Source organism: Achroia grisella, unplaced genomic scaffold (assembly GCF_030625045.1).
Source record: "Achroia grisella isolate CSIRO2021 unplaced genomic scaffold, CSIRO_AGI_Agris_v1 utg1245, whole genome shotgun sequence".
Classification (NCBI taxonomy): domain Eukaryota; kingdom Metazoa; phylum Arthropoda; class Insecta; order Lepidoptera; family Pyralidae; genus Achroia; species Achroia grisella.
This window is the reverse complement of record NW_026712606.1, coordinates 766,672-792,441: the sequence shown is the minus strand read 5'-3', so window position 1 is coordinate 792,441 and position 25,770 is coordinate 766,672. Positions and strand designations below refer to the sequence as shown.

General features: G+C 29.5%; 1 protein-coding gene across 4 annotated transcripts in view; it reads right to left on the bottom strand.

Moving 5' to 3' along the window:
* LOC131854734 (eye-specific diacylglycerol kinase-like) overlaps positions 1 to 25,770 on the bottom strand; it is a 71,942-nt gene that overhangs the window by 33,505 nt on the left and 12,667 nt on the right. For 3 of the 4 annotated variants that reach the window (XR_009358073.1, XM_059205872.1, XM_059205875.1), the window contains exon 2: positions 2,196 to 2,334. Coding sequence is in view for 3 of the 4 variants with exons in the window: in XM_059205872.1 (XP_059061855.1) it covers positions 2,196 to 2,334 (139 nt within the window). In the remaining variant the exon portion in view is untranslated. Of the gene's footprint in view, positions 1 to 2,195; positions 2,335 to 18,719; positions 19,232 to 25,770 lie in introns of those variants that run through there. The other variant, XM_059205873.1, reaches the window with a different exon arrangement.

Here is a 25,770-nt window from a genome sequence, read left to right as displayed (position 1 = left end):
TAAAATGGTAAGGAACCTAATAGGTGACACTGAGATTTATACTTGTTAATTTATACTTATAGCTTTCCAATAGCAAAATAAATTGCATGCCAATCGAAAGGATCTACAACTGGCTGTATTGTATAAGATCAAAGTCCTCTGTTTCATTATTTTCGACTCATTTAATTAGTTGAATAATTTGGACGCTTTTAAACCTCTTAGTATCTTTTAATGAATATAATTAATACAGGATGAATAAGAGCTGGCTTATTGTTTTACTATCCTGAATTACGTACAAGAGGTTATAAGCTCAAATCTATTTGACAATAAAAATAATTATCTGTTTATAATATAGTACTATTTTTTGACAGGATATTCGACGACGGATTAGTAGGATCCTACTCCGCTATTAAACCGATGGTAAATACGGCGGTAAACTCGTTCTGTGCCACGTTGCATTAAAATATATCGGTCGAAATATGAACCTGTTAAATGTTGCATTCACCACAGAGATAAATAAAATTTCAAAGGAAGGTGGCAAACGAACTTACCTTATGCCTGATGACTTCTATCGATCCCTCGCACCAAGGGAATAGCAGTTGAGACTGCCTTTAAGAACAAATATTATACTTTCTATTCCTTGAGATTTTAATATCGGTAAGCTCCAAAATACTACCATCCTGCAGGAAATTTGATTCCATAATATAGTTCTTAGTAAAAAAATCTTGAAAAAGCGAGGTACTTTGAGACCTCCATTTATCTAGGTCATCAGGATAAATGGATCATCATTGTTAATTTCTGGCGGTTTGTGCAATGATGGAATTGATTATATTAGTAGTGCTATGAATTCTATAATTTATGTATTTATTCATTATACAGATCCCAATTCCATACGTTGCGAATAATTATACAGAAAATAAATGAGACGTACTTCCTCTTGTTTGTTCGCATCACAAACAACATATACAAATGTTTAATATTCGCACATCGTGTTCATGTTCATTTTATTTCGTGTGATTGTGTTTGACGATGGATTGCCATTGGAGATTAGGTATATCGATTTCCAAATTGCTGTTTCTTTTTTTAGATTTGCAAATGTAACGTGATAATCGTTTATATATGAACTACATTAAATTCTTTAAACTTTTATTCCATATAAGAGTTTACAGTAATAACAATATAACTCTTTATTGCGCATAGAATAATATTTAGACTAAGAAAATTTTACATGATTGTGTAAACAGAAGGCGGCGTTATCGCTTAAGGCTTATGGCTATATAGACAGAATTTTATGAAATTAGTTTTATATTTTATTTAAAATATGCGGTATATTATATACTACCTATATTAAACTTACTCGCGAATTTGACTGATTTGAGATAACAGATAGCATAGTATAATTCGTAATAATCGGTTTTTAAGTCAATTTTTATTAAATTCCAGTCAGACAGGCATTCTTTTACGGGTATAATATTAGTATATATTTGATTTCTATTGTAACATAATTATGGAAACTGGACGAAGCTTTATGCATTACGAAAAAGAAGGGACGCGAAAATAAAATAGAGTAAGTACATATTTGTACGCGGGAAAAAAAACCACGTGCGGAATATCAATTACAATGATAATTCGTAACATGAATATGCAATAACGACAGAAATTTTCTGTGTTAAACATTTACATATAGAATCGGAAAAATTTCAAATCGTGGTTCATTGTATTATTACGATATATGAAATAAAGTTTTATTAAATGAATGACAATAATAATTACTTGAGATGAGAGTATAAAATATTATAATAAATAATAATTATGAAAACTAATACAAGTCTGTCTTATTGTGTTTCCCGACCTTATCCTAATTCGCGATAAAAAAGTGTCATTATTGGGCAGACTATTTCTTTTTAGAGTCGGTTAATAAAATCTAATAATTAGTACTACCATTGGTAACCGTCTACGAAACTATGAACAACACCACAAACATATGTGTCCAATATCAGATCTCTATTGCTTTACCATTCCAGAGGACTACGATGTTATGGCTCCCTTTTTCTGAATCACATCTTGCAATGCTAGCTATCTAGCGGTTGAAATAAGGGAAAGAGATGTGTCCAGAAGTTTTGCATAAAGTCTAGTATCTCGATTGAGTTTTTGTATTGGGACGTCCAAAAAAAGTATATATATATGTTCGAGGATGGCAACTGAAATTCATTTACCTGACATTCGGCATCTCCAACATAACAGCAGTCCCCTGATACGGATGTCGGTGACCAGAGATGTTCGCCGCTAATAGCGCCGTCGCACCAATCAGGTGTCGAGCGAAGCACTCGGGCGCCACCGCCTTCTCCGCCACGTCTGTACAAAAGAGGTTTAAGGTTTATATATTTTAAGATTACAATTAATATGAAATTAGAATACAATCTATTTATATAAATAATAGTTGAATTGAGAATGCCCTATGTTTTAAAGACAGTTGAAAACAGAAGTCTGTGTTCTAATTTTTACTTCTGATTCAATTGGCAGTCATTTTTGACATTTAACATTGAGGAATCGTAGTTGCTTAGTTTCTTATAAAAGAAATAATACAAATAATAATTTTAATACATACAAACTTAAAGAAAATTTTTCATTTATGATTTTCCAAAATATACATATATAGATTTAGGAGACCTATTCAACTTAGCTTAACTTATATAATAAGTATAGTAATATTTAATTAATAAGTTTAATAATGGAAATCCAAGAAGTATTAATAAATGTAACTGATAGTGAGATCAATCTAGTACTCACCAGAATAACAATTGTAGCGGTATATTTTAAATACTCTGTAGATTTGAAAATAATAATAAACTGTGTATATTTCAGTGTGTAAATTGAATAGCTAAAGTTAAATTACCATTCTATTTGAGAATACTTGTTCATTCTACAGCAAATGTCTTGAGTTCGTACCAAAACGTAGATACAATAAATAGAACGCGAGCTCGATAACAAGACTTTATTCAGATAGAAAGAGTTCACTGTGGTCTCGCACTTAATTTTGTTGTTCGAGTTGGTAGATCTATTGTAATTCAAATGCGCTTTGTATTTAAATTGGAAAACGTTTACCGTCTAACTGTATTTTATGTTTATCTATATCCAATATTATAAAGAGAAGAAAAGAGAGAGCGGTTTTATTATTTGTATATTCGTTTCTAATGAATAAACAAAAAATGCGTATGAGTGAATCAAGCAAGCGGCAGGCTAGACAGGCTGATACGGGATATCAGATAGTTATTTTTTAAATTAAAAGCGATTTCATATATACCTAGCCGTTATACCGACGTACTGTCGTGTACAGTAAAAGGTATTATATAATTTATAATATTAATATATTTTTTAACTAAAATTTTTCGTTCAAGATTAAAATTTAATCAAGGATTACATGGAATAAGAGTAGAAGAGAAATTTTAGAACAATTTAGTAATTGTTCTGAGTCTATTAAGTTCACTGAAATCTAATTAGCTTTGTACACATTATTATGTCTACCTCTCACTTCGTTCCTATTTTCTCATTATAATTATATATGTACTCCTATTGCACTTGTAACATAAGAAAATAGAAAATGATTATTAAAAATAAAGTGATAAAGGGTTATATCGTATATTTATTTAGTGGATATCAATATTAAACAAGTCATACCTATTAGTAATGCAATCCCATCAACTTAGAGCACATAATTTGATTTGATCAATATATAAAAAATATAAAATTTGTAACATCTCGTTCTGATATTAAATCATGAGTTAGTACTTTTCGCCGAGTTTGTTAAAGAATGCCTACTGTGGAGAATCACGTACTCTGAAAATAAATATAAAACCTTTTTATTACATTGGTTTGTTTTGTATCAATCAAAGAATATTTATTTAAAAGCAATAATTTGAATTTCTAAATCAAAACGATTACAATTTGTTTTTCTTCAGTCTATTTCTCTCTGCCACGCTAAAAATATCTAAAAAGTATAAAAAATTCATGCATATTTAAAGGATCCGAAGTAAAGTATATAAAAAGTGGACAATTCTGAAATATTTTTTGAATAAAAATTGCGTAAGTCTACTATTTCTATTTAAATTATTTTTTAGTATATAACTAGTTTTTAAATTTCTTAACAGTCCTATGTCATCAAATTGAGTACTGTATCGCAAGGTCATTCAAATATTTGTTCCATAGATCTCGGCATAACATAATTGTATTTTTAATTTGTAATGTGTTTTCTCAAAGACAATACATCCCCTATATAACGTTCAAATACTATTTTAAAACTATTCCCTGTCTAAGCGATTTATGCGTTTTATATAATGTAGATATTACTGTTACACCAGAAGAATATATTTGTTTTTATGGTGACGAAAACCGTGATAAAAACTAAATCTATGCTTTACACGGTGGATTCAAATAATTCATCGGAATATAGCAGTACGCATTTCAAATGTTCCGTTCTACCGCCGTTAATCGCCGTCGTTGCTGGGTATATAATCAAGTAATAATCAAGTGATAATTTATTAAAAGTTATACATTTCATATTACAGGTGTTTAAATTTTGGACAAAATGGACTGTGCCTATTGTAATCGTACAATGGAAGGCTGTGCCTCAATCAAATGCAGTCACTGCTCATCACACTTCCATCTTGAGTGTGTGAGCAGTGCGCACTTAGCCCGCAAAAATAATTCGTGGAGATGCTGCAAGTGTGAAATGCTCGCAAATACTGCAATAGCGCCTAAGTTAGTAGACACAGTTCATGCGTAAAACGTTTTTAGTGAAGTTGTAAATTTATTGTGAATTTTGAAATAAAAATCCTTGATCGTTAGCCATCTTGTTAATCAGCATCCTGTAGACTATAGCAAAGAAGTCGTAGTCAGAAATTCCTATTCAATTCAACAAGTCAAAAGTAATTGTATCATATTAACTTCCATTTTTTTCTTTTAATTGTTAAGTGAGTACTGTTTATTTTTTGTAGTATTATTTAAAAAAATTATAAATGCATTTATTATAACTAGCCATTGAAGTATAGAAGATAACGCAATAAATAGATATTACCAATAATTTTATTCAATTCATAAATATAATTGCTGATTTGATGTGGTAAGCAATGATTGTTAATTACCTATTCATGTCTTACATGCATTTCGAACATAAATATTTTTTTGTTATGATATTCATTAGAAATATCATGCAGGTACCCCATCTATGAAATGTGTAATTGTAGGATTCATTACGAGGACAGGTCGATGGGTGTTTTGATGCATATTGCAATGGTAACCGTTAGGGATGAACAAATAATAGAATATTTTGCTGCAGGCGTTCCTTTGGCACTGCTACTCTTGTGGATTAGGGGTTGTCTCCTATCTCGGATAGCGCTGGATAACCTAGTTACAGGTTATCCAGCGCTATCATCAGAGTATAACACAATACTGTATGTATTATTGTTATGGTAGAAGTAGAGGATAAGAGAGAAACCTCACAAAAATATATAACAAATATTTTTATCCTTGAAAAAAAAATACAATTGTATTTTATAAAAATGATTCCACAGAATAATACAAGTGTTACTTATGTATATAGGTATGTATGTATAATGCCCTAAAAAGCCGAAACCGGTCACGTTTGTTTTATATTCACAACGGGTATATATATATATATATATATATATATATATAAGAATAGTAATATGGATAGGATAATAAAGTCTTTATTCATATCGAACATATTACAATTAAAAAAAGTAAAATATTAATATAACTTCTCATAATTAAATTAAATATGTAAATAAATAAAATTCCAATTTCAGTAAATTTATACAAATATGAATGAATACTTAGGGACACAATATAATAGCAGAATGCGATATATTACGTATAAAGCTTCAGGATTACTACGATTAATTGTATTTATACAAATTAGTATTATGTCGAAACAATACTGTATTAACATTATATTTTAATCCGGAAAAACCTTGGATAGTTGCGCATTTTTAACTTTAGGGTAATGATGCATAATGATTTGACATAAGTAAACTTATGTCAAATCATTATGCATCATTACCCAACACAGTTTTATCTATGATTGCCATTCTGTATCTCATCTAATGATAAATATAAATAATTATACGTATATTATAATAGACTCATAGTAAAAATCTGGGAACCGTGTATTTTTTGTATCGTCACGAAAACATAAAAATTACACTGTGTGAGTAGGTAGATAGTCCGAAATATTGAAAGATCCAACAATGGGAACAATATGTGTTGGTGTAAGAAAATAATAAAATACTACGCTTAGTCGTCTGGCTAGCATGGATATACGACTAAGCGTAGTAGGCTTTGTAGAAGGTAACCAACGAGATTAAAACGAGTGTTGATATGCTGTATTGTTACTCAACACACGGAGTTTCAATTACCTCATAATAAATTGCCTATAAAAGCGAAAATATGGGTACAGATAAATAACGTGGCATCACAAATTATAAGCATTAATCCAATACACGATGTAAGCACGTTCAAGTGTATGTTTTAAATGAGTTTTTTGTAAGCTTTCACGAGTATTATATTATTATATTTCATATTCCATATTTTTATTTACAAAGTTATACTACTTTTATATATAATATATATTTAAAATAATATCAAGGTGCCTTTAGTGAGCTTTTTGTTGTCTTACATCTACCTGTCTAATCACATACTGCTGTGCGATAATGGTCATAGGTACAAAAAATAAATATGTAATGTCTCTGCATCACACGTTCTGTCTGTATAGATATTAATAAAAAATAATTTCAATGTTATTTAATTCACTATAGCTATACTAAACTATCAAGCAGATAAAATGGACTTGTACACCAGCAAGCGCGATCCAATTTAAGTGCAATTAAATGCACGTGAGCTACTTATTATATCCATTTTATTTTTATTCAATGACGTTATACCATAGCTATAAGTAATATTTACATTTTAGAGTCATGTGCTATGACTATTTGGTAGTTTTATTTAATGTAAGTATACAATTGAAATCGTTCGAGCAAGTATCGTTCTGTTTTGGATAAGTAAATATTTTATTACCAAGATTACGTAGAGCATAAGTGTTAATGAGATGACAATATTAAAACAAACATTTGAAATAAAATTGACGTCATAAGGCAGATATAGATCTTTTTATATGTCAAAAACCAAATATATTTTTTATATTTCAAGAAAAGTCCAAAACAATCTCTTCTTAGTGCTCATTAAGAATAGAAGGTTACATTTTTAGATACAGTTATTGTTCTATAATTACCCACTGTCACTCTTCTAAATGTACATTATTATTTTCTATTTTTAGACAAATACCTACATAACATGTAACAAGTTATTATTTGTTATCAGTCCTGACACTTTCTTCTGAGGGTGTAGGTGATCGCCCACGTACTCTCGACCTTGGGGTACAGATCGGACAGGAAATAGGAAAGAACATAGGTATAAGAAGTCTATTTTTAAGCCGCTATTTAGATTGATAAAATGTCTATGGTAAATTTTACTGTGAACATATTTTTGAGTGTGAATTTTATTTCCTCAAATTCAAGTATATTAAGTATATACATTGAATACATGAATATTTATTGTACTATAGTCTGGCTGTGTTTTCCGCATGGATTTGTACATATCCTGAGTTGTGGAAAACCCGATAAAAAAATAGCATACCGCATAGGTAGGTAGATAACTACGTAGTCTTAGAATCTAGTTTCCTGTAATTCTACTATTTAGCTAAAAGGTGAAATTATCTATAATATATTTTTTACAGTTTATTATATATTTTTTTTAATTTGTATTTATTATTTTTACTAGATCTTCACAGAACCTTTCAGTGCTAAGAAAGATATAATCCCTATAAGTACATACATAAAACTTTTACAAGTTTTAATATTATTCACACAACATTCAGTATTTCATTATTCTTTGTTTTGGAAGCGATGAGGATCATTAAACTAAAGTACGAGAAACATTACTCACTATTAAGTCTTCTGGTCAACTTCGTTCATTCCAAGATAATGCCTTAATTAAATGCAAGCCATGGTTTCTAGAGAACCGGACTAGGCATATGGCGCCTATCTTAACAGAAACATATATATACAGTCTACGTAATATTCTTCTATCTGTGATACTAACTTATTATACTATTTGTGGACGTGCGCTGATATAAAAGAGGAAAACAGAAGCCGATCAAGACTTATTGAATTCGGTAACGATAGGTACGAGGTTGTATTGTCATATCAGTATGACATGTCAGTTATTATTAGTTTTTCCTCTATTACTTTTTCGTTTACTTGTTATTTCTAGGTGATACCTAGAGTTTTTATTTCTACTGAGGAGATGACAACTTTCATTTTTCTTATAGACATACACGTCTATAAATATTAACCATATAGATTCAGATATTTCTAACAATATATTTAAGTGCATCGTGGCATAGTGGTTAATAATCACTACTTACACTCTAAAGGTCATTAGTTCAAATCTGGCCGGTAAAATAAAAATGTGTATTGATTTATATTTCTGAATGACACTTCTATGAGATGAACGTTTTGAGGAAACGCGGTAGTCACCCTGTGCTACGTTTAATTTAAATATAGGTAAGTCAACTGTTATTTTCACCACAACATCGACAGTTGAAGATGCTTCTGAATATCTCATCTGAGAAAATAGTATATAATCATAATCATACCCGTATGTTGCCACTGCATGGTTTTGCAATAGTTATGGGCCGCTTATCATCAAGCGATGAATATGATTGATTACTCTTGTCAAGTCTGTTTTTTCATTACATATACCTAGATAATATGATGCTCTAATTAGTATGGAAATTATGACTTGAAATCAATCTGTCAATAAATATTAATAAACAAATATTAATATAATATTATAAACTCGAAGATTTGTGGATATTGATTCATGTTTGTTACTCTTTCATGCAAAACCTACTGAACGAATTTTGATGAAACTTTCCAGTAATATAGCTTATTACATCAGAATAACACATAGGCTATAATTTAAAAAAATATTTTGTTAAGATAAACTGGGCGCATATATAATGATAAATGTCAAGTAGGTGTGATAGTGTGATGTAGTGATGCAGACGAAGTTGCGCGGTCAGCTAGTAAATTCATAATATTGAACACTTTAAACTGTGAAATGAATGTTGAAATCCCTAAACTACCAGAAATATTTGTGATCTTAAATTTTATTGGAACTTTTTTAAATATCATGAATTCTCTTTATACAACGGACGCCTACAAATTTCTCTGATCATTAAATATTCTGTTGGTGTAAACAATAATTGTTGTGGAACGGGGATAATACACATTGTGTAGGGTCTGTACGGTCCACTGCTTTGTTTCATATTTTTAGGAGATATTTAAAAAAATTATTATGTTGCTACATTAAATTTTCATTAGGTACATCAAATCTCATTATATGTGCTTTGATCACGTAGATTACCTATTGATTGCAAACATATACCTATGTACTGTTTATTTTATCCCAAATTACTGGTCTAATATTTCATCTTATTAATGTTATAAACGCGACAGTTTGTGAGTATGGATGGATGTTTGTTATTCTTTCACGCAAACACTACTGAATGGGTTTTGATGAAACTTTACAGTAATATAACTTATACATCAGAATAATATATAAGCTATAAATGTACCGCGGGCACAGCTAGTACAAAATATTTTCATTAAAAACGCTATTACCGTTTATAATATTGAGTTCAGTTAAAGTGATATTTATTAAAACAATAAATACCACTAACTCACACAATATATATCGTGTGATTTGGTGGTATTTATTGTTACACATTATAATTATGTACTTGTTATTCAAACGATTATGAATTATCTGCTAATTCCGCTTCGGTATGAGTTCTTGGCCACAGAACCGGTTTTATTAACGTCACACCGTGCTCCGCTGAGCTGCAATGGCATTGTATGACCATACATAATATAACGTTATAAACAAAGTGGTTATAACCATACGCATAAGTATCCTTTATTAGTAATTAAATGAACTAAGCTAACCAAAATACATTGACGACTAGAGAAGCAATTAAGAGAGAAACAAACTCAAATTACTAGTGCGCTGAAATGAGAATAATGTACATCCCTATTCAGAAAAAAAGTAGCCAGGATTTGTGAAAAATGAGTGAATTTGATATTCTGCAATATCACCATGAAGTGTCAATTTTCAAAATAAATTTCTACAATTGCAGTATTTATAATATTAGTATAATATTATGATAGCAGTATAATAATAATTTATTAATTGAAAAGTACCTTGATAGCATACTAGAACATTAATCATGTAATACGACTACCAATATAATCAACACTGAAAATTTTAATATTGATAGCAATAAAGTAGGTATATGGAGAAGTAAAATATGAAGTAGTTGTGCCATTTTTATTGGTAGATTTATATGAAACATGTTTTACGATCAATATTTTTAGTTCGCTACAGGAACCCTTTTTGTTGCCATATAGGGAAATACTGAAAATTATTTTCATACGTTACGGTACTTCGGTAGTGCATCCCTTAAAGCTCTTAATAACCACTTAGACATGGGCATTATACAAACAAAATGATATAATTACAATTAATTTTTACAATATTAGATAAAGATATATATGTGCATGTTTGAAAATGCGATATAGTTCTTTTATAAGATTTTTCATTTTCTGCATTCGTTTGACTTTCCAGTACATTTTTAGGTATTATTACTTAAGTTTACAAGCACTTACTAACATTCTATGGAGCTCAATTTTAACGTATCTACTCCATTCTTTGTAATCTAAGACTAGGTCACCCTGGAATTATCTTATAGAGATGAAAGAGAAAAATTTGTACTAAAACTTTATCGAGTTTGAAATGTTTTGTTAATTAATCGAATCAAGTAGATAATAAATGCTGATTAGTATCTATCTAATATCTATCATCTATATAAGTACCTGAATATAAAGTAATGTAAAGAAGAGCATGTTTTAGAGAGTAGGTTTTTAGAATAAACTTTATTTATATTATTTACAAGCATGTCGGTCATTGCAATAAAGTGAGGTTAAATGGTTTAATTTGCAAAAATTGTATCAAACACCAACAGCTCGGGGCTATTATAGTAGATACCGTGACTTAGCATTGTTGACTTCGTTAATGTGTATATGTCTTTATACTGATATTGGCATTATACGTGCGGAAACCAGCCACATTCACAGTAGGGACGTAAAAAATAATATAATCAATTTACAAAAATCGACAATTCTAGTCGTTCTTAATATTTAATTAGCAATTATAATCGAATTTTACTCAAGTGATTTTATCATTCGATTTTTATCTGAGTGGGTTACAAAACGTAAATAAATGGTGATCTAAAAAAAGAGGATCACCTATAGTCCAAAATTTCCAAAATTTACGGCTGTGAAATGGTATTAGATTATGGAAAATATATTATCTACTAAAAACGATTTTCATCGATTATTATATTGTTTCTACTTTTTTATACAAAATGTCACATCCCTAATTTACTGTTGATGCATCGCAGAACCACGAACTGGCCACGCCCGCGCTTTACCGCCTCTTACAAGGCTTCTACTACATACAATTGCTTGAACTTGAAAATGCCAACATTTATTAGAACGGGAGATATGCGTAGGCATAACCTTGATTTATAATTTGATTATATTTTTTTACTTTCTTGATGACTTTAATATTGTGGATATGGTATATCAACTGTACCACGTACATCACTCTATCATATGCCAGCCGAAGGATTATATTTTTTTTCTCCATATTCTGTTATAATACTGTCTTAACTCGCTCATCGCTTAAACTGAAACATATCAAATTGTTTGGCAGTTGAAATAGGTGTAACTAAGGTATCCACGCAGTCGACTTTTTACATAGTAGGTACAATTTATTATTTAAGAACTAGAAACTTGTGACTAGTAACAGTCACAATCATCTTTTGCCCCATAATAGGGTTGTAAAATCAACAAAAAGGTAAAAATAACATAGAATACAAATTAATGCCTTTTTCTCTTTTGAAGTCGATCTATAAACCGGAACCGTAACAACTATGGCGACTATATTTTGTACGATGACGCGATGCGTGATACAAGCACCAATACATTATTCATTGTATGACGTAAATAATGTATGTAAAGAATACATGTATACCTGTATATAATGAATATGTATAGGCATTATTTATATGATAAAAATAAATTCTATCTGAAATGATGTAGTAGATCAGCCCACCTGATAGGTAGGTACTGTCTGGTAACCGTTGTCAATAAACAATCTCTCATCTTCAATATCCCAGGATACCTCCCAAGGTATTATTTTCTCTATACGCTGATATTTCACTACAATATAGAACATTTATCAAACAAAACACAGCACAGCCTGTAAACCAAGTGTTGGCGACAGAATGCAAATACAGTTGATCGACTGAAAGATATATAGCTTAAATATTTATAACTAGTTGACCCGTGCTCCCTTCGTTGGGTGGTAAACATTTTTACTTGTGATGAAATTATGAGTGTGGCTTTGTTAATAGAATTTATTTCCTGGTTGCCAAAATGCAGTAAGAATTTCATTTTTACTGCATATGTATTTACATACCAATTTGGCTATATTAACAGGTTTCAAATGACAGAATGAAATTATTGTGATTGATGAATGAATGAACTTATATTTATTTAAATTATTCAAAACTGCTCTTTTTACTATATCAGATGTACTTCTATCTCTAGTTGGAACTCCTAAAAGGCAATATATAAAATATATTGCCTTTTAGGAGTTCCAACTAGAGATAACCTAACACATAACTGCCCATGGAAAAACCATTGCTTTCTCAGGTCATTGCCCAACGGAGAGACTATTCGACCATTGGACTTACTAATAGTGGCAAAAGAGATCTTGACGGGATACTAGAAGCCTTTTAAACGGTATGGGTAAATCCGCCGGAATCGTGTGAAATACAAGATATATATGTAGTTATCCTAAATAAATAGATTAACGTATTGTATATGAAAAAACCGTATAATAAAAATATCACTCAATAGATTACGACCAGGTGCGGTTCCATACCTTTGTGTTTATCTCTTTAAACACTTGTCCATTTTGTTTTTCTCTAGAATTCTATCATACATATCTCATAGTTAAGGCGTTATATGAGAAACGTTTAGTTCTCTATTTTTTACCTTATCCACTTTCTTACTCTTCTTACCTTGCAAACATGACTATTACGAAAAAGGGTTTTACTTTTTCGGCTTAATACACATAGCCTCACACATACACTCACAAATAAAGTGGCCTTCTATAGGTAAAACAATTTTTAAAATCGGTTCACTAATTCCAGGACTTCCTACAATCTCGTAAATTCACAAACTTTACCACTTTATAATACTAGTATAGACTAGCTATTACCCGCAGTCCTTCTAGTGAAATAATGTTTTATTTTTTATTAAATGAAATTTCTGAAACAAAAGTAAGTAAGCCTAAGTTACTTCTTATAACATTAGGTATCAGCGAGTGAAAGTCCTATCAAAAATCGGTCCAGTCGTTTCAGGCATTAATAGGAATAAATAAACACAGATAGATGTTCATATTAATTTAGTGAAAAGTTGTTGATTTTTAAATTATAAACAGACACTACAATTTTAGTTATTTGTATAGATTACTATATATGAAAAAATAGTTAACTTGTAATGTAATGAATGAATTAGTTTTATTTAAATTTTTTAAATATTTTCTATTTTTTAACAATATACAACGAACTCAATACAAAAGTTATTTTTGGTCAAGGAGACAGTTAACTCTTGTTCTAATATGTTATGGTAGTTATTTATTTCATTGTATTTCGTGTATATTGGCAATACATTGTGTAGGTATAGGTAATAGGTGGTAATAAATTCGGAATTTTGTGCGTAACCAACTGTGATGCCAGTCACGTTTGTCATCTAAGAGATTGCTGGGCATTATTCAGCAAGACTTTTTATTTTCTTATTTCAGGATATACTAAAACAAATATCTTACTAAAAATATAAACGCGGAATTTTATGAGTGTGGATAGATGCATAGATGGATGGATATTTCTTACTCTTTATCAAACACTACTGAATGGATTTTAATGAATGAATCTTACCATATTATATGTCAGGTGACGAAAATTCAATCTGGAATGTACCAATTTTGTTGGATTCAAATAGATCCAGCTAGGATTGCTTTGCATGTTCTGTTTATTAAACGAGTCTGACTTCGACAATTGAAGTTTACCCTAAACTGTAACAATCGTATAATGTAAAAATAACATGGGCACCTTATAATATTATCATTTTTTGTTACAAAAATGTCTTCTACATTTATCATTTGAAATAATAAATTATACATTATGTTACATTCATACATATGTATATTAGATACGTAGATATTTGTATTGTGATGATACAACTGACTGAGATATATAATTCAATAAATTTCTTTCTCAATGAGTCACGAACTCACGTCATCCCAGACAGGAGGCGATCCTACTCGACTTTTTGTGTTTTATAAAAGTATCCAATATAACGGGTATTTATTTTATACTACATTATGAAAATAACTTATACACATATTATAAAAATAACTGTAATAATCAAATGAGGTACCTATTTTCATAATTTTTAGGTATAATTCTCGAAAACGGAACACAAGTTGCATAGGAAGCTGTTCGCGGTAAAATTAGTTACTTCAAAACTAAAATAGTCGCCGTAGGAACCCTAGATATCATATAGTATATAGTATATAGATATATATATGTATATATATAGGAGGAGTTGCGCACTAGATCCGAATTCCATTTTCTGAAGCCGAGAATATCTCCAATTCAAGCATTGTTCACGGGCCGAGGTAATCACATAATAATTGTATGAATGCTTCGCTTTGAGCCAGTCGAAACAATTTCAAGTTGAGTTTAAGTGTGCAAGCAACATCCATCGAAATGAACTCAATGGGCAATCAACATCCGCATTTGATCTATGATGATTCTACATTACTAGTTTTTACGTATACATATGAAGAAAAATATCAATAAGTACATGTATATAAATTTATGTATCGTCATAATTACTATATAACAATTAAATGAATGACATCATTTAATCGTTTGGAATGTTGCCTTGTAAGAAAATTAATTTTTTTATCGAATTCGGTGCTAGTGCTTGTAGATGTCATCGGAATTATACGATGACATCTATAAGAATCTCCTATTTATCAACAAAATACCTATAACGTGACCGTTACCAAACTATTTATGCTATAAAGCCACAATATAGGCCACAAACCTTGAAACTTCTGGGTTTGTAACAGCTTCAAAACTCTGGGATTGCGGTTGCCCATGAGTTATGTGTATTCCCTACAATATACCATAGACATTCCTTCATCGAGTTCCAATATGCATTGCTTATATGTCTACTATGCTCCTGCATAATCAAAGTGAGAACGTATCTATTTAGGGTAACATACCTAAATATGCATTTGGCACTACATACCTGATCATATGTTTTATAGATAATGTCAATATGTTATTGCGATAAAATTTATCAAATTAGGTATAGAAAGTTGGATATATAATTATCAGTGTATTTGTTTTTGGTATACAAGCTTATCAAAATATTAGCTACGTCTAAATAGTGCTTAATGATATAATTAATTAGATGTCTACCAAAATGGTAGGCGTAGTATAAGAAATAAAATAATTAACAACGTAGTCTTATTTAATCAAATAGCACATGAGTGCGTTTCAGGGTCTTATTCCCCAAGAAAATGGCTAGAGAAATATATATAAAATATGCGTAAGAAAAGAGGAAACAAATTATTTTCTGGAGCAACGTAATTGGGCCAACTCATTTTTCATTGGGGTAAACAAAGATGGTTTTGCTCGTTTAATTTTATTTTTTAATAAGTTAAGGTATTTATAAAAGGTTCTCAAGCCTGTTATGTTGAAATACTTATTAAAATAGATAACATAAATTAAAATATTCTTGAACAAATATAATTTGAAATAGTAGAAAGAATTAAAAAATATATACATTATTTTCTAATTCGGCGTTAAAAATATGTTTCAAGTTATTATGGCAACAGTAGCATAATTGTGTTCGGTGGATGTGACAAATTTATATATTTATCCATGATCAGCTATTTATTCCCATAGATTCCCGCACTAGGCTACTTTTTTACACTACACAATGTAAAGCAGCAAATAAAGTAAGGATATGAACATGATATATTTTGTTTCAGTAATATCACATATAACAAAACAATTAGGTAGAAAATATATTCCAACATGTTTTAAAAATCGAATCATACGTTGTACCTGTCTAGTACCAACTCGTGTTTGTTGTTATTGTTAAAAACGTAGTTACTTCCTCGGTAATTATTATTAAAGTAATAGTGCCAATATGCACTGTGTATGTCTATTTTAAGATTTCAAGCGCAACGTATAAAGTTGTTATTGCTATGCATACCAGTACATCACTAAGCACTAATGTTATACTTTGTCACAGATTATGACCACCCCTAGCAACGGACCGTCATAGTCGTAAACTACCATTAAATAGTCATTGTAATTCTTGGTTATCAATGTATTGTAATTATATATTAATGGGAACATAAATGAAAAAGCAGGCAAAATTGTAAGAGAATTTTTGAATGATTCACCATGCGATTTAGAAGTTCTGTGTTAGATTAAATGTTGTTATTTAAACATTTAAGTTACAGAAGCGTGTTCTTATTTAAATATTAATACCACGGGAGCAGTCATGATATCGTAAAGTCTGACATACTTGTAGATTATATGATCTTTGCCAGACAGTGAAAATGTTTTCAGGTACGTCGTCCCGCTGTAGATTAGGACATAACTGTTTACAAAGTAGTTCGACTTTGATAATTATGTTGCTCTAAAGTCAATAATGGTTAGTTTATGTGAATTGATAAAATTAACTCTTAAGTGCAAAATATTCTGAAATTTTATCAGAATCCGTTTATATGTGTAAAATCAAATATATTTCTATTACACATCTTTCTTCACATATAAAACTTCAAGGTTATAAAAACAAAAACCATGTAAAAAATAAAATAAAAATAATTTAAACCCGACTACAAAATAATGTATCTATATTTATAATCTATATATCTCTAATCTACTATAATATGTAAGCGTATAAAGACTTATGCTTTATTATCTAAATATGACCTTAATTTAACAGACTCTGACTGACTCATCTCGTGGTTGTCGGAGGTCGTAGGTTCGGTTTCCGTACAATGCAACCTATTATACTCATTACTATGAGATTGTTTAGACTTCTTGTTTTCTATGTATGAGTATATTACTTATATATCTCTGAATATCGCATACTATCTATAATAGTTTTTAATTTAGTATTCTTATCATTTATAGTAGTAGCCTAGCTTTGGTTTATTTATTTTATTTATTGTATATTTCATCTGTTTAATATGTTACTCAACAGCGGCAATTGTCACGTAAGACGAAGTCAAGGATGTTATGCTTGATCGAGCAAAAATTGTCTGAAATCGATTACGACAATTTAGGCAAGTACCTTCCTACTGCCATAATCAACTATCCATACTAGATTTATCGACTATATTAATAAAAAAACAAAACATTTTCTATAATAATTGAAGTATGTACTTTGGACATTCAAAATTAAGTTTTTATGGCACTTATATAAACTTTAACCTCAGTTCTTTCAATTGTATCTTCGTCTTGATTTAAAATTACGATAAAATTCATTCATATGATTAGCGGCAAAAAGGTAACGAGAAAACTTTTGTATTCATAATATTACTATGTTATTAATATGGATATAGATAATATTTAATTTAACGACTGAGTTTTTTTTATTACAAGATTTCATTAGGTTAGGAATTAAATAATTAATGTGGTTTGTCAATGGAAACTCATATGGAGTTTGAATTATAAAAGACATTGTGTTAATCAATTTTGTTACAAGTTAAAAGTTCAAGGATAATTTGCCAGTAAAATCGATACAAAGCGAAAGTACCTATAATAGTCACATAGTATGTACCTAACCTTGGTGCCATTTCATCCGTCTGTATGCCCGTCTGTTACAGTGTATATGTATATGCTAGAAAACAGAAACTACGAGATTTCAAATTTGGAATAATGTTTTAAATTTACTTTAATTACCTTTCAAATAAAAAAATATGTAGGTACAGAGATTTCTAGCCGTTTTACAGTTTTGTATTATAATATTTATTTTTAAAGAGGCACTAATAAGTTTTGTGAAAAGTATATGTTATTGTTTATATATTCATATATATATACATACACATACGTATGTAACATGAATGTATATATCTCTTAACATCAGTCGTTAGAACTCACTGTCTTAAAATAAATAACGTTCATGCCTAACATACAAAAAATATAATTTAAATTATGGTTTCTGTCATTGTGACTATCATAATACAAATTAACGTATTAAATTTAGTAAACGACATGACTTGATAACGCGTGACTGTATAATGTGTCACACTTTATTATCAGTGATATAAACAAGATATACGAGATAACTTATGTGAGCTTGCAAAAATATGACCCACATCGTAACAAATGTGCATTGTATTGTTTATATTCTTTAATAAAAAAATAAAATAACCTGTTTCTCGCGTGTGTTCTCCTCTTGAACTTGAAATTAGGACACCTTTTAAACACAGTAAAGGAAACGACGTTTAAGAAACCCATAGTTTAATATCACATGTTTATCACAACGTTTGAATTAATACTATTTATATCACAGTGAGTGCGGTGCGCGACAGTCGTAGTGTGATCAGTGACTAAGCGTTCAGCGCGACCACATAACGAGAGCCGGCTTGTGGCTGCCGGGCCCCAGTACTACAAAGCCAGCACTGTTCCATTTGCTAACGGGATTAAATCTCCTGACAACACAACATAGCACGATGCACGCCACTGAACGTGCTCGCGAACTAGCATTATTTAAGGTACTGCAGTACAAATCTTTGACTATTGTTTATGTAAATAAAACCTCTCGGCGTAAAACGCTCGCGGTGCGAACTCAGCGCGCCCACGATTACGATTGAACAAATCAGCAACAATGATTTAAATGGGCATATCATTTATTGTTCCCTGACCTCGGTGAACTGATGGAGCGCAGGTAGATAGTTTTTTTTATACATACAACATGATTTTAAAGTCAAACTAAAATGTTATATCAAGGCTATGTTTATATTTTAAAATGCAGGTAGGTATATATAATAGTAACTATACATATGACATGTACTTATGGTATAGTTATTGATAACACTGAAATGTAATTTTTTTAAATATGTAGAAATACAAGACATAACATTTCAAAAAACAAAACATATTTTAGTTGTGTCTTATTATAACTAAAATATGTTTGGTTTTTCAATGAACTTAAATAATGAAGATATTCATAATTCAGTGTCATAAAAGTTTATGCTAATTTCGTTTCAATACGAGTGGAACAATAAATGTTGTGATTTACGTAAAAGGTAGAAAGATATGTAATTTATATAAATGGATAACAACTAATCACAGGAAAATCTGCTAGGAAGTGTCAATTTATTTCTAGTGTTATTCTTTGACGTAATAGGTATAGATACTGTGTAAATAGCAAAGTGGAAATCTTAAAGCAAATATTTTATAAACTAAATTGATATGTGCACGTGTTTTTAAAAATATGATTTTTTTGTTTTTCTTTTTGAATAATATATTTAGGGATTAGGGATAAATAAAGGTTTTATAGTACAATACCGAAACTATTGTACTATAAAACCTTTATTTATTTAGTGTTTAATTATGTAACCCTGACACTAACAAATCTATTTATTTAATTATTCATTTATTTCAGGCAACTAGGCCCATATTATAGTACCTTATAGACTAACATACATAGTATAATTTAATATTTAAAAACTAATTATGGACACTATCATTGGCTTTCTACTTAATATAACCTTTACGACTAAGCTTGTTTAGTTGAAATCATTACATGCCCTTTACAAATGTAATGGGAAATCACATTTGTAAAGGGCATGTAATGATACGAGATACAAGTATATGCTTTAATAATCCATCAAGTGCATATTTTAAAATTTATTTAGAATACATTACAAAATGACAATTGACGTGTAGTTAAGAATAAAACCAATTAAATATATTTCTATGAATATGAAGTTTTCAACACTATACATACATTATTTATATTCAAGTATCAAAATTATTGCATATTTTTTAATTATACTCAATATGTACTAGAGATACAGATAAATGTTTTTTTATTATTAGTATATATGCATATTGTTGTTTATTATTAGGTAAACTAAATTTAGTATACCTAATTATAAACAACAGTTTCGTTAACTATTAAGGCTAAGCTGACACTTTTTGAACAAAGTTTACTTCAAACATAAGGTTTTACAATGTCATATTTCGGTATATTTTAGGTAAGTTTCCATATCAAATGATTAAGCTATACTAACAACAGCCTCTTAAAGTATAGACATTGTATGATGTCACTTCATTGAGTGTAGGTACTAGCTACCACAGTACCTGCGTATCGTATTATACATATTGCGTAGTAAATATAAATTCATGTACACATCGAAAAGTTTTATAATGAATATTTGTGAATGTTTATTCTCACTTAAAATTTTTAACGCGCAAATCTTCCGCATATTCTGTACGTCACATTTTAAAACTGGTCTTGTTATGGATTAAATCCGTATTATTTTAACATTATGTTACTAAATAAATTATTGCAAAATAGAATTAAAGTAGCAAATTAGTACAGTTTTACTATTACAATTTAACTGCACTGCGGATAAAAAGTTCGTGCAAATAATTCTATTTCATATTCATACGCTAAATAAGTACACAGAATAAATTTAACATAATTAAAACGTGCTATTAAAAAGTCACGAAAAAATAGTTGAGCGAATAAGGTCTAGTTTGATATTAGGGGAAAATGTGGATCGACTATATTTGGTACTAAGCAATAATAACAAAAAATATTTACGTCAGTTTTAAAGTCTGCGCTGAACGTTGTGTTACGAGTACCTCGCAAGTACAACACAGTATGTGCGTACAAAGAAAACAAAATGAAACTATAACAACATGTATGGACGTTCCATAGCAAGCTTTTAGCGAACATTTTCTCCACTATCTACTAAAAATCTATACGAAGTATTTTTAGCACAGATTGCAGGAAATATACCAATACATGCATAGTATCATACACATGCATAGATATATAAACATTTCATCTATTTCATTTATCTTTTAAAACATTAAAAAAAGAAAGTAAAATACACTGTCTCACTTTCCACTTAATTTTGAGTCATGCAACTCACTATTTCACCTGAAATACTCCAATACCAAATCGAAAATCCAAAGAAAGGATGTTTAATTGCATTTTATACAATTGAGAAAAAGTCGTCAGGTCAAACGTACGGAGGTCATGAAGATTTTGACAAGGTCATCTTATTACTTACTTATGACATTAAGATATAAGAGTAGTTTACGGATTCCGTATTATTCTTTGTCAAGACGTGAAGTAGAGCCTGATATTATTGAAACGTATTACACAATTGTCATAACATACTCAATAAATATAGGCTGATAGGAGATAATTTATTTATCTATATAGATAATATGATGGATATCGTAGGTATATATGGGAGATAAATTGCAGATATAAGCAATGGATTCTTATTATACCTCCGGTCATCTGTTTCTACATATTTATTGTTTATTAAAAACAAACGACAACAGTATCTAATATTAGTGTACTTAGATTTGATTACAATTTATATCAATTATTAAGGAAAGATAAATCAGTGGAATTAGTCTCTTTTCAAAGAAAATATTAATGAAATACATATACAAGCTTGAAATGATGCGAATAAGGTCGTCATTGTCGTAAATTCATCGTCCCACTGTTTAGCAAGGGTCTCTATAACTATTTATAAATAAATAAACAGTAGATGTAGATTCTTATTTAGATGTTACATTTTCTTGCACGGATATAACATGTTTTGTTCTCCCATTCTACATTTGCGAAATCGTCACACATACATGGTTAAAAAGAGTTACGAGACGCTGTATATTAATTGAGTCATCGCATGAAGAGGATTAATTCATTTCTGTGAGTCATAATCTGGAATATAGTCAGATAAGTTGTCTGTTAAACGTCACTAGACTAAATTTTATTTTCAGTCTTTGATTTCTAAATACATAAGTATATAACAACAACTATTCAAACTTAAAGAAATATATATATTAAAACATTACACAATCTTAAAGCACTTGGTATACAAATAGATATTTACTAAATAGGATTTTATTGACTATTGGATGTTTTGTGTTAAATGCCAAGCTTTATGCAAGTTTGACAATAATATTATTTCCGAGTTCATAACCAATTAAGAAAGCAAGCAGCGAGACTTTCATTAACACTGTATATAAAGTTTAAATGGGTTATTTTGTAAGCAATAACAACCAAAAGTTTATAACGGGAGAAACCCAACAACAAAATACAAGATTAAAAATAAACTTCTAATTGAGTCATGTTACCTACTTTTGTCGTCTAAAAGGGATGTATGGTTATTCATGGTAATAACATGTCTTAAAAAGATACTTTTACTCTTTATTTATTATTTAATAAAAACTTCACTATTATTACTTAAAGACAGACAGTCGTCCTATGATCTACAATTATTCGCATTATTACTCGTATATAGAAGAAACAAAAAAGAACTCTATGAGTGCTTCAAACAATTTCATTTTGTACTAAACTCGATTTAGTAGGTACAACAAAAACCTCAAGTTTTTCTCCTACAACTTAGATTGTATAAATATGTAATTATAGATGTAATTACAATCTTTAATTGATTTATCAATTATGGTTTAGTCAATTTCATTAATATTAGTCTGTAAAATTTTCCTCGCTAGTTCTGATTTTAAATAAATTGTGATGGAAATGTACCCGTAACTGAGTCCTCATTTCGTGAATATTTTTATAGTTCCTTAACCATAAATTGAACTTTCATTCTTACATGTAACCGATTGCATTATTTGCATGAAGACATTATACCTAGATCTTTGTTTCTGTATGTATTTGTATATATAGGTTTGCATATATAGACATATTACGTCTTAATACCTGTATTGATTTTAGATAACTTCCGGAAAAAAAATATTTTACTCTTCTCTCTCCTAAAGCATAAATAGTAATATAGTATAATATTACTATAGTAGTAAATAATCTATAGTAATATTATAAATGAGAAAATTTATATGTCTGATTTGAAGATAGACTATGTCACGAAAAGGAACAGTGATTTTTTTTTATTTCAAAAAGAGCAGATCAAATCACGTGTAAAAACTACGTTCTACACGAATATAATATTCAGAAATGAAGACTGTTGCTCTTAAAATGTCAAAAAATGGAAGAGCAAAAAAAATTGTGCAGGACCATATAAAAATGCACAGATTAACATATTTCAACATTAAAGTAAATTACTATGGATAATAAAAAGCTGTTGTTTGATCTGAGAAAAATACATTTAACGTCCTCAAGACTAGACCCCGATTAACCTCTATCAGCCAAGTAATCATAGAAATAAATCAATAGAGACCAAAGTCACTGGGCCTACATTATTTCATTACACAACTAGTGATGTCTGTAAACTCATCTGTGCGTATATTTCTAGACGATAATCAAACTATAAAAATAAATAAGGCATTTGTACTGCGCCATCTTTTACTTATAAATGAATTATAAATAGCATTTATAAAATTAATAAGAAATAATTACCAATTGGCCTCTGGTTCTTATGTTTCCCTACATTTAACAACATATTCTTTGAAAATTTCATCCTTATGTTTAGGTGAGTGTGATACAGAACAAAACAAATAGATCGGTGGGCTAATTATGTAACAACGATTTTCGTATGTAACGTAGTGAAAATGACGTCATCTGTCAATCATGCGCTCATATAGACGCCATTTGACGCTGTCAACTAGCATTGCAACGTAAACGCAACTTTACATATCGATAAAAATTATTTCTATCGAATGTCGATTTAGTAACCTCGTTGCAACGTCACGTAATCGCTATTTTGCCGAAATGACAGCGTGGAATTGAAACGGTTTTTACATTATGAGAAACAATTTAGAAGGTGTTTCTTTTGGTTACAATCTTTAAAATATCAGCATTAGCAGCATTATTTATCTTGTTTTGGTAATTTTCAGTATTACATATATTTTTATTATATTAAATATTACGTAGAAAGTCGTGAAAAGGTTTTAAATTTATTAAAATGGGAAAATTGTCACGACTCACAACACGACATCAGTGTTGCCAATTCGATATTTTATTTTCGTCCCAAATCACATAGAATGTTGTATTAACTAGAGTAAATGTTTAATATAAAATTAGGGTTGATTATGATATTAATATAATTAAAAAACTATTTCAATGAATACGGTGCTCTGTGAACGGAATACAACGTTTATGATGCTCTGTGATTTGTTTAAAGTAAATAAATTTATTTGTTTAAAGTTTTTACAATTATGTACAAATTTAAAAAGATGTGCCCATATCATTTTAAATTTATATGGATACCTACGTACTTACCTAGGTATCTATAGCAGAAAAGAAAATTTAATTTGTAGGTTAGATTAATATTATTAATGATTATAAATAGTTTGTATAAAATATGCTTTTATATTCAAAATTATTAACCTTATTTTTTCATTAGAATAGAATAGACTTTCTTTATTTTATTTTATTAAATGTCTATTAATAAAATTAAAATAAAAGAACAAGTGAACGCTGCAGTATATTTTGTAATTTTTGAACGCAATAAAAATTGTTTCAAATCAACCAACTAGTGTAACAACCCAATAAATTAAAATGTATAAAGGTATATATCTATTGTACTGACTTTTTAAATTGGTCGGATTAACAATATTCCGCTGCAACTTCATAGTAGTGTTTTATCGATAGAAATGATTTATGTTGCGGTCATACCTTATTGATCGCATTTTTTAAATTGAAATGATTTCATATTGCATCACAACTTCAACAGAAACAATTTCATATCGTGTTACATAATTAGCCCACGGATCACTTCGTCGCTATTTTACGTATTGCATTCGAACTGTATGAAAAATACCTAACTGAAAATCAATTTGTCTAGATGCTATAATAGCACAGATCTTCTACTAAGAGTAGATGAGTTCATGAAAAATAAATTACAATTCAACCGGATGGAAGGACGGATGAACTAATTACGACGAGCAAGATAAATAAATGCTTGTAAAAATAGTCCGACTCTTATTGAGAGAACACACATTATCACACATTTATCATATATATATATATATATATATATATATATATATTGTGTTTATTTTTATACATCCATCTAGTAGATATGACATAAATATTAACAATAAATAATATGCTGATATTACAGCTTACTTTAAGATCTTTGCCTTGCAAAGATCTTTCCCTTTTGCATTATATAATATATTAAAAAAATATAAGTATAAAAATACACAACCCCCATTAAAAAGATCTCTCGTAATGTCTGTTCTTTAAATACAGGCTTATGTAGTAATAATGCTTAATGAAAATGAGTGTCTTCCCTACTAATTAA